Raw genomic sequence first — 11,617 nt, 5'->3', positions numbered from 1 at the left:
TGATTCAGGGGCAGTTGTTTCCTCCGTCAATAGGTGATTTGTTGACCTCTTAAATGACGTACCCTCAATATCACACGTAATATTATTTGATGTACCCCTCGTTATCATACGTAATATTATTTGCAAGATGTGAGGCCCTTTTGTTTTACTCACGTAACCCGTTTACCTACAACTCTTGGTGATGCTTCCTGATTCCTATAAGTATGTCCATGCTCCATACCGTTTCAAGCATACTGGTGAAATGTGTGTTGCTGTAGTGAGGATGCCCAGTTTCTGAAGATTTGTAATCTTCTACAGTTCTTTGTGCCCAATAATAGATTTCTTTAGTGTGTCAGCTGGAGGAAATTCGATTGCAATTTCTGGGTGTTCTGTTTATTTATCTTCCTCTTCCATTGATCCCAGTAGGTAAAATCATTTACTCAGATCCTATATGTCATTTCTGTTTGGTTATTTGCTTGTAACTAAGAATTGGGAGCATGTTTTGTGCCAAACTAGCTGAGGTTGGTGACCTATATGAAAGAATCTGATGACCATATTGCTGTATAATCGCATGTTCTGTTGCTTTTCTTACTCGTCATTTTCACCTGGCCGATATTGCAATTCCTGTGTATATGGTGTCTCCGTCCTCCCCTCACTTCTGTGGGGATAAACATCTGTTCATATTTTTGGGTAGATTTCTGCTGAAGATTAAATGATTCTTTTTCATTCCTTTTGGCTTAAAATAAACAATCTTATGTAATTTGTTTTCTTGATGCTTTGTAGGTGTTCTGTTCTCTCATGGCGATCTGTGCTAGTGCAAATATGGAGAAGCAGGATGACCTGGAAAAACTTCCACCTCTGCTTCAGATTATAGCGTCTGAAGCTGTTGCTGAATTTGATGAAGAATATTATCCAACGGTTGATCTCACAAGTACCCATTCTTCACCAGATCACGTTTTGGCAAAAGTAAGCCAATTTCTGTCAAGGAATCATGCTAACTGAGGACATGCTTTTAAGTTTCTTCAATGAACGTTGGGGTTATTCTATTTTAGCTCTATGCTGGAACTAGGATTCTTTTTTTTTTACCAAAATAAAATATTGGGAAATCTTTACTTCATCTCCAGACATCAGTTCTATGAAATTGGTACCTATTTGGTGTGACAGATTTGGCCTGTTATTCATTTTCATGTCTATTGTCTGCCTTTTTTCAATGGCACTGGACCATGAGAACACGTGCACGAGGATATTTCATCTGCTCAAAATGTCCATGGGCACACTTCATTTTACATGCTGGCAGTAAAATATGTTTACTGGTATGAATCAAGATTTTCATCGGTCTTTTTATTTTTATCGAAAATTTCACTGCATGGATGTGATTTAGACCCCCTGGATCATCCAATTACGATGTATAAGAATGATTTTTTACAGGTTGAAAATCAATGGCTTAGAATTTTCATAAATATTTAAGCATAAAAGATCACATTTCTTGATCAGATTACAATGATCCAATAGTCTATTCTTAGCATATGGACCACCACACCAAATGCATCTGCAGGGATAGATTTGCAAAGAAACCTATGAAAATCTTTTCATACCAGCAAACATATTTGGTTGGTAAACACATTCCAGTTTCCCTATATATATATATATATATATATATATATATATATTTCAACTAGCAACTTACCCCACGGTCTCAATTATAAGCGTGTTTGGTTTTATTCTGTTGCAGGAAATGGGAGCAGACTCAGCACCATCTGGTCACTTACCCAATTCATCTTCATCACTAGTTCCAAACCATTTTCATTCAATTTCTATCATCATGCCTGCCTCTCCATTGGCAGTAAACTTGGAGAAAGCTAAGAGATTTTCTGTTGATGGTGTCGAGTATGTGGATGCTGCTAGCAATGCCACTGCTGGACCACCTGCCTATTCAAGTGATGCTTACGTGAAGCAGCCCCAGCAGGCGAAGTTCTATTCCATTCCCATACCAAATGGCACAGAATATGCAGATGCAGTCTCTAAGGGGTTGCTTCCAGATCGACTAAACCGTTGCCAAACTGGTTCCCAGAGTGAGAGGCGCAACATGAAATCCTTTAACTCCTTCAAAACCTGGTCTGGAAGGCTTGAGAGGCAGTTATCCATACTGCGAGGCAAACCACAGGAAGAGGAACCAGGTAGTGATTCCCCGCCGGGCCATGAAATCGAAGTTTTGCCAGTGGATCGGTATTTTGATGCATTAGAAGGACCTGAACTTGAAACTCTCAAGGTATTAACTATAAAATATTATTTTCTGCCTGAGATTTTCTTATTACTTGCTGATTATGAAAATTGGATCAGAACCTAGCTGGAACAAGTTTTTTATATGTTTCAATCATGCCTTTTATTTTAATTGTCCAAGATGGTTTCAGCAAATCTACTCCCAGCAGCAGGGTTGTAAAACCACTCTTGTATAGAGTATTGTATTTGACATTTAAAAGACTGTTGAGCTTACTAAGTAATAATAATTCTGGATATTTTCACCTGATAAAGAACTGATATATTGATTCTTGTCAACTTAATCTTTAGTTGAAACATAAAGTTCTGACTAATGCTTTCAATCTGATCTGCCTACTGAAGGGAAGATCTTTTAAAATGAAAAAGCTGCTTCATTAGGCTATGCACATTGATTTGGGACAACCTCCCATCTGTCCTCTTTGGTAGTCCAAAATCAATGTCATCGTTATCAAACCAAGCTCTGAAGTCTTTTTTTAATTTCTTTTTTCTCCAACTGTGATTCATTTTCTGTGTTCTATAAGCATGTTCTTCGAATCCGGATTCAATTTGGTTATCTTCAGAGAGATTCTTTGCTCCTCACTGCATTCGTAGCTTTTTTGTGTCACCTTACCCTTCTGTATGATAATACTTTCCTTCTGTTTAGCTGGAGGTCTATGAAAGTGGGCAACTACTGCAAAATCAGGAATTCTAATACACACACATGAGAAGTCTAAATACACTCTTCACTACTTGAGAGTGGCAGTTGCATGTACAGGTTTTATAATGATTTTCAGTGTCCCTGCAGGGTTTCCAGGTGAGTCTTGATGAATTGTCTCAAAGTTTAAACCAAGAAAGTGCTAGAAAAATAGGAATTCTGCTATATGCACATGACAAGTTCAAATGTGAGGAAATCACTACTTGTTAGCATGATTGCATCCACTATTTCAGAAAAAAATTGGGAGTTCATGGGGAAACTGGGGGACTAGGTTGAGATTCTTGATAAAGGTGCAGTCCTTTTTCATGGACAAGGATATGCAAGTAAATCTCCAAGGCTAGGTTAATTTAAAGATTCTGTGATTTCCTGATGGAAAAAGTAATTTTCGAAGCTGAATGTATTAATCTGTATATGTAAGATCAAAATGCACTAGCATGCTTTAGTTGTCACCTCTTCAGACAAGAAACCAACTTTGCTTATTCTATAGACCACATTATTGTCCTGTTAACATGATTGATGTCAACCTATCCTTATCAGTGATATTTTATGAGCAGATATTTCCTCAAATCAGCAACCTGTGTATGTATCTGGCCTTATTCTAACTAATGGTAACCAAAATGTTCTAACCAAGTTGATTCAGCAATTGAAGATGTTGATATCGAGATGCAGCAGAGTCTGGTTCTCTTTTCATAACAGCAATCCTTTCTAACACATTTGATTATCTCAATCTAGTTAATACATGTAGCATCACAAGTCAAAAGAAAATGTAGCCAACTGGTCATGCAGTACAGGAACACACAACATATTATTAGATTATTGAACCACAAAGCATATGTAGCAGTATTACTAACAAGTGAAGCAATTTATCATAGATACATGAGTTTGATATTTTTTTCATTTGTGCTCTAATTACAGAGAAGGGGAAAAGGAGAAAGAAAATATGAAAGTTTTATGCAGATTAAAATTTTCAATATGTGATTTAAAATTTTAAACTTGTTTGAATCTGTTATAATGAAGGCCAAATCCTTTGGCATTTGTACTAATGAAATTACTTTATTTCTTCCTCAGGATGCAGAGGAATTAATCCTTCCTGAAGATCAAAAGTGGCCCTTCCTTCTGAGGTTTCCAATTTCTTCCTTTGGCATCTGTCTTGGCTTTAGCAGCCAAGCCATCCTTTGGAAGACACTATCAACATCTCCTTCCACAGACTTCCTGCATGTAAGCCCCACTATAAACCTGGTTCTTTGGGTTGCCTCTGTTGCAGTCATTGCAATTATCTCCACCATCTACAGTCTGAAACTCATCTTCTACTTTGAAGCTGTTCGACGAGAGTACTACCACCCAGTTCGTGTCAATTTCTTCTTTGCACCATGGATAGCATGCTTGTTCTTAGTCATGGGATTGCCTCCATCGCTTGAGAAAAACTTGCATCCTCTGCTCTGGTACATCTTGATGACTCCAATTTTCTGTCTTGAACTCAAGATATATGGACAATGGATGTCCGGAGGCCAACGCAGACTTTCCAAAGTTGCCAATCCATCGAACCATCTATCCATTGTTGGAAATTTTGTTGGTGCTTTGCTGGGTGCATCCATGGGACTGAAAGAAGGGCCTATGTTTTTCTTTGCCATTGGTTTGGCTCATTATGCAGTGCTATTTGTTACACTGTACCAGAGATTGCCTACCAATGACACGCTCCCCAAAGAACTCCACCCAGTATTCTTCCTGTTTGTTGCAGCGCCAAGTGTTGCTTCTATGGCATGGGCTCGGATCCAGGGGGACTTTGACTATGTAGCAAGGATCGCATATTTTATCGCATTGTTTCTCTATATTTCACTGGTAAAATCTCTACACAATTGGCTGTGCATTTTTAATGACCATGCCCTAGGCTTTGGCAGCTTGACCTCCATCTGAGTCAAGACTTGTCTGCTCCAGGAATGGACCATCATGAAGTCCATAGAAGAGCATTGGCTCTGCTATGGATCCCAGGTGATTGCCTGAGGTCGCAAACACATCAAATTTATGGGATTCATGAGCTTCCAATCCTAAATTCATATGCTCCATGTTCCTAAAATTTTGCACCGTTATGGTTTTTTTCTAGTCAAATATTCTTTTAACAAGTTAGTTTGCATGTGCAGGCTGTTCGGATTAATTTCTTTCGTGGATTCAGGTACCTTCTCTTTCATTTGTTGTTTTCAGAATTATGTCTCTATACATGTTTGTGCACAGTTTAGTGTAGTTATCTTAAAAGTGGCATTATACTTTACTGGCATTGGAATTAAGGATTTGGATTCAAGATGTTGATGAGTCTCATGAGAGTCAGGCCAAGTCGTTGCTCCATGGATTTGGTTGTTGTGACCATCATAATCTGGTTTGAGAAAAAAAAAAAAGACGTGCACGATTGTATGTTTCTCAGATCCATCTTGAATCATGTCTGAGTTTGGAGCAGAGTCAATCTAGTTGTTTCAAAGGCAGTAACTGGTCTTACATGGTATTGTTTCTAAGCTAGATGTCCACGTAGAGTCGGGTTTCAGAATCTCTAACACTAGATATTTATGCTGTAGGTTCTCGTTGGCGTGGTGGGCTTATACATTTCCAATGACCGGTGCTTCTATTGCAACAATTAAGTACTCTAATGAAGTTACACATACTATCACTCAGGCTCTCTCTGTTGTGCTATCCTCCATTTCTTCTCTCACAGTAATGGCTTTACTCATCTCAACTGTCATCCATGCATTTGTCCTTCGCAATCTCTTCCCAAATGACATAGCCATTGCCATTACGGAGAAGCGGATGAAAACAGGCAAGAAGAACTCGCATCTAAAACCTGGACTCTCAGACATCCCGGTCACTGAAGCCAAGGCATCAAATTGCTGAACATTGTCAAGAAGCACAGAAAGGACCGGAAGTTACATATCTATGATGAAAACTATGAATCTGACGTTGTGCGATTGCTTTGTGCAAATCCAACAACATCACTTGCACTGCAATTGACCATTGTGCAGTCCAAAATCAGCGGCTTCATGGGCTTCAAAGTTCAGTTCAATCGATCCACGCCGAGTAAACAAAGCCAAGTAAAAGAAAGCTTGATTACCGGGGCAGTTGCTTGAGTTAACTCCCCAACCAGACAACCTCGAAACTTGAGCTGGTCAGGATGTTTAAAGGTTATGTAAATGCCAGAGATTATTGTATACCTGTAATTCCTTTTTATGTTCATATATGCATCATGCAATTGCATGTGATGATGTACTTTACATGGGGTGCAGTACTAGAACAAATTTTGTTATCATGTCCATGGGAGATAATATTTTATTAAATTCATTTATATATATATATATATATATATATATTTCATTGACACGGAGAAACCACTGCTATTGTTTGGACATCCTGTTGTGGGCCGAGAGGTGCTACATTGACTGTACACCTGAAACTCCTTGAGTACTCCCTCGCGAGGGGTAATTTCTCATTGGCTTTGGCCTTGTGGCAAAGGATTCATATATTTACCTATTTATGTTCTGGGTTACAACAGAAGGATGCTTTACTAATATTGCCAAGGGAACCTTCATCAACCTGTGAGGTATCATACTTTAGCAGTGTTAATTGGGAGGGCTTGGAGTTTATGCACTAGATGGGAACTGTGTAGTGACTAGGGCCCTAAATACATCAGGTCACTTTTATCTACCTTTGCCTTGCCTCTATTTGGATCTGAATGGAGTCCGGATCGGGTGCAATATGATTGCACAAAAAATTGTGCACTAAACACCCCGTCACCCTCCATCAGGTCTTGGTTCCCACACCTGACGGGTCCTGTCCCCAAGATGGAGGGTGATCAGGTGCTTAATGGACAAATATTTGTGCAATCATATTGCACCTGATCTTTTCCCATCTGAATGGGCGTTTCATTGTGCGGACAGCAGCGTTAGCGGGTCGTTGCTGTTAGTGCCTCGTGCTCGACGTAAACATCGGACATGGGGAATGCCTGGATCACGGTGTTCTGCGCATCAAGAAAGACATTTTTTAGGTGTCCTGTGGTGTTCCACCCCTCCCATGGATGGAGAAGTGGTGTCCGGAACACCTGGGACAAAAGCCAAAAAAATTGAAAAGAAAAAAAAGGATCGGAACACTTTGGACAAAAACTCATCCTGTTCAGTATACCGCTAAGCTCGGCCAGCAGTGCTCACACAAGACTGTTCTACACAGTTCTGTCCACAAAATCAAACGTGTGTGGCGACCTAGCCATGTATAATCAATCTGGAGTCAGGATCAGGTGCCATCACATGGCTCACTTGGAGTGTGCCTCTGCACCTGGCTGCCCTCCATCTGCTTTTGAGCCCACAACTGACAGACTGTCAGCAAAAGATATATAGAGGGCATCAGGTTCGGAGGCACACTTCAAAGTGTGCCATGTGATGGCACCAGATCCTGGCTCTATGATTTGGGTCTGAACCTCGGAGTGTAAGATTTTAGGGCATAAATATTTCCCGGTTCTTGATCCAACCTGAGTTTATTTGTAATATGATCTGGGATCAGATCCATCCCTATCTTTAGAATGGCTTGCACATCTTGGTTGGATTTGGGTTGGAGCCGGCCGTTACGTGGAGGAAAGGTTTCAAATAACTTAAGTCTCCCAATGTCTTAATGGTTCTGTGTAGAGTCTCTATTCTTGTAGTCCATTTAATAAACAGATATGGACTTATAGTCACAAATATTGTTGGTATTTTGAATTGTTCTAATTTATGTGGAAATACTGAAAAAACAATCATGAATTTTTATATATATATATTTTATTTTATTGTGATTTTAATGAGATTTTAACTCTATTTTGTTATATTCTAAATTTTTTGTATATGGCTTCATTTTTTGTCCAAATTTTATTGGCATTTTCTCATAAATCTGGATTCGACTACCTTAAAATCCAACATTTATATGTATTCGAATTCGGATCTTAGTTGAACTCAGAATCATATTTAGGTGCACGACTAATTAGTACTGAATCTGGATCCAATTATTATCTCGATCCAACTTTGGCTACTGAATCCTGCTAAATGGGTTTGAATTTGGTCAGATATCTGACCTGAATCATAACCGTTTACATCCCTATAATGACTGATGTAACCAAGGTAAGGTATAAAATGTGCTTATGCAAGTCTAGTATAATTTTAAGCAATAATTCTGAATCTAAGGCTAAAACTTGTAAATGGTCACATTTAAACTAAGTATGTTGGTTATCTACCCCTTGCTGCACTGCAGCGTGGCGTAAGCAGGTGCAGGTGCCTTTCGTCCCAGGTTCGACTCCCACTGGGTGAGCAGGTGCTTTTCACTCGGTGACCCATTACCTGCTTCAGCAGGAAACTTTGTCATCAAAACAAAAAATCTAAGTATGTTGGTTCACTCATATATCATTATAAAATTTAGTTGAATTGGGCTATGAAGGAATTAGGTATAGATGGGTTTAAGTATAATACTATTTTTGGTTCGAGTAAATTCTAGTAATGTATTATGTAGAGATGTCAATGAATCAAATTTTATCCATATCCAGCTGAATTAGATTACATTTGATTGCATTTGGTAAGCCAAAACCATATGCGATTATAATCGGATGCGGTACGGTTTTGATTTTTTTTCTATTGAATCTGTCAAATATTCAAAACCAACAGGCCGGATCTGGTATGATCTTTTCACCATCTGAATCCAAGTCCAAATTTGAATCCGTTTAGCCTGATTAGTCAAATATCATATTGGCCACATCCGCCCGAATTCGAACCGTCTACATTCTCAATATTCTGCTTAGGTTTGTATCTATAAACGGAAGCTCATCAAACCATAAACAACCTAGGACTCCTAAAAAATGAGTTGTGTTAGATCGAAACAGGCTGGATCCTCATTTGGGTTGGGGTAATAACCCAATTTCGACCTTGGAGAGAGAGGTTCGGCCGAAGCCGGCACCCTCCTCTGGCCAGATCCGACATTCGAAAGGCGGAGGGGGGTGGAGAGAGAGAGAGAGGGAGAGGTTCGGCCGAAGCCGGCACCCTCCTCTCGCCAGATCCGACATTCGAGAGAGAGAGAGAGAGAGAGAGAGAGAGAGAGAGAGAGAGAGAGAGAGAGAGAGAGAGTTTACGTGCATGGTAAGTACTTTTTCACAAAAGATGGTCGTAATACTTTATTTTATATATTTGTTTTTTTTTTCATGAGGAATGGAGAAACCACTCAGGATGAAGACACCCGATCGCGATGCCTGCCAACCTACAGTCGCTTCTCCAGCAGTCCCGTAGTACACCCCTCACTCCAAAGAATCTTCTTGCTTTGGCTTAATAACGCAAGGGGTGACGCCCGTGAAAATGAAACCTCAATCACCCAATCTAATGGCTTATGTCCATCTTATTGCGTATGAGAACTGAAATATGAGAATCAGAATACGAGAAATCAACACTTTTTTTTTTTGCAAATCCAATCGCGTGGATATGCTTGGCATGGTGAATTTGCTAGGAATCAATCATTGGATCATGTATTTTTCATTAAAAATGTGATTTTTGAATGCTTGAATATGTTTATGAAGATTATGAGCCATTAATTTTAAAACCTTAAAAAAATCATGTTTATGCATCAAAATTGGACAGAGGTTAGATTCAAAAGAAAAGGCCAAAAATTCATGAAAATAGCTGTTCAAGATTAGTTGTGTTGGGTCACACGTTTCATTGTTGGTATGCATTACAAGCTCATCTTGAAAATGGTTATGCAGTAAAAAAAGGAAGAGAAAAAGAGAAAAAACCCATCACCCGATCAATTAGACTCGAAGAACTTCTATGATGCGATATCGATTTAGTAGCACAGTTAGTTAATTAGTTTATTTTCTAATGCCACAGTACCATCCAAAAAACTGAGATTTTTTTCTCCCAGTGCCAGTGCTTTCTCTATCAATAGGCGATTTGCTGTCCTCTTAAATGACGTACTTTCACTTCACACCTAATATTATTTGCTGTGTTTGTTGCAGTGGGGATGCCCAGTTTCTAAGGAAGTGAGGATTGTGATCTTTTTTGCCTAAGTAGATTTCTTTAGTGTGTGAGCTGGAGGAGCTTTCTTCTGCTAACGGTAGATTGCAATTTGTGGGTGTTCTATTTATTTATCTCCCTCTTCCATTGATCTCAATAGGTAAAATCACTTCCTCAGGTTCCACATGTTCTTTTTGATTTGGTTATCTGCTTGTAACTAAGAACTGGGAGCACGTTGTTTTATCACAAACTAGGTGAAGTTGGCCTGTATGAAATAATCTGGTGACCATATTGCTGTATAATTTTTTTTTTGTTGCTTTTGTTACTGTATTGATTTGTTTTCACCTGGCTGATAGTGCATTTTTCTTTGATGTGGTGACTCCCCCGCCCCCTCCTGTAGGAATAAACGTCTGTTCATGTTTCTGTTTAGATGCTTGCTATTGATCAAATGATTCTTCTTCATTCCTTTTTGGCTTAAAAGATGCAATCTTATGAAGGTCTGTTGGGGGCGCCTTGCATTGAGATGGAAACATCATTTCCATGTGTTGCCAAAATATGGTTTTGTCAAAATGCGGTGTTGGCTCCGCCACATCATTGCTCCCAAACAGCAGAGAGCGTGAGAGCACTGGGGGAAACGACAGTACACCTCCGATTCATGGCTCTCAAACGGAGTCTAATTTGCTTTCTTGATGCCCTGTAGGTACTTTTGTTCTCTCATGGCGAACTGTGCTAGTGTAAGTGTGGTGAAACAGGATTCCTTGGAACAACTTCCATCTCTGTTTCATACTGTAGCGTCTGAAGCTGTTGCTGGGTTTGATGAAGAATATTATCCAACGTACATTGAGCCGCAAAGTACCTATCTTTCACCAGTTCATGTTCTGGCAAAAGTAAGCCAATTTCTGTTCTTTCACAGACTTATCTCCGAGGAAACCATGCTGAGGGTATGCTTTTAAGTTTGTTCAGTGAATCCTTTGTTGGGGTCATTCTATTTTATCCCTATGCTGGAACCAGGACTTTTCTTGATAGCAACATAAGATATTGGGAAATCTTTACCTCATCTCCAAACATCAGTTCCATCAAATTGGAACCTAGTTGGTGCGACAGATTTGGCCTGCTATTCATTTCCATGTCTATTACCTGCCTTCTTTGCCATGGCTCCAGACCTTTCTTTTCGTGTATGCATTTGTTTCATCTGCTCAAAATGTGCATGGGCACGCTTCCTACAGCTTATATCCTAATGTTCCCATATATGCATGCGTATTTTGGACTAGAAACTTGCCCAATTGCCTCAATTATAAGCATGTCTGCTTTCATTCTGTTGCAGGAAATGGCAGCAGGCTCAGCACCATCGGCTCACTTACCCAATTTATCTTCATTACTAGTTCCAAACCAGTTTCATTCAATTTCTATCAGCATGCCTTCCTCTCCATTGGGAGTAAACTTGGAGGAATATAAGAGAGTTTATGCTGGTGATGTTGACTATGGAGATGCCGCTAGAAATGCCACTGCAGGACCACCTGCCTATTCAAGTGATGCTTCGGTGGAGCAGCCCAAACAGACTTTCTATTCCAATCCCATACCAAAAGGCACTGCATATGCAGATACAATTTCAAAGGGGTTGCTTCCCAATCAACTAAACCATTGCCAAAATGGTTTCCAGAGTGAGAGGCGCAAC

General features: G+C 39.6%; 1 protein-coding gene across 1 annotated transcript; it reads left to right on the top strand.

Moving 5' to 3' along the window:
- Positions 1–232: 232 nt before the first annotated feature.
- Positions 233–5,962, top strand: LOC149836647 (S-type anion channel SLAH2-like). The gene is made up of 4 exons (XM_090007062.1): positions 233–2,248; positions 4,019–4,789; positions 5,089–5,120; positions 5,515–5,962. The coding sequence occupies exons 1-4, from the start codon at positions 1,715–1,717 to the stop codon at positions 5,825–5,827; spliced, it is 1,650 nt and encodes a 549-aa protein (XP_089863188.1). The 5' UTR covers positions 233–1,714; the 3' UTR covers positions 5,828–5,962.
- Positions 5,963–11,617: the final 5,655 nt, after the last annotated feature.

This window comes from Nuphar pumila, chromosome 5 (genome assembly GCF_984573655.1).
Source record: "Nuphar pumila chromosome 5, dmNupPumi1.hap1.1, whole genome shotgun sequence".
Taxonomy (NCBI): Eukaryota; Viridiplantae; Streptophyta; class Magnoliopsida; order Nymphaeales; family Nymphaeaceae; genus Nuphar; species Nuphar pumila.
The sequence above is the reverse complement of the archived record's forward strand: the minus strand, read 5'-3'. Positions and strand labels throughout refer to the sequence as shown.

Excerpts from the sequence above, each read along its gene's own strand:
- LOC149836647 (XM_090007062.1), top strand. The coding sequence starts at position 1,715 with ATGGGAGCAGACTCAGCACCATCTGGTCACTTACCCAATTCATCTTCA. Across the intron at positions 2,249-4,018 it reads CTGAACTTGAAACTCTCAAG|GATGCAGAGGAATTAATCCT; the intron begins GTATTAACTATA and ends TTTCTTCCTCAG. Across the intron at positions 4,790-5,088 it reads TGTTTCTCTATATTTCACTG|GCTGTTCGGATTAATTTCTT; the intron begins GTAAAATCTCTA and ends TTGCATGTGCAG.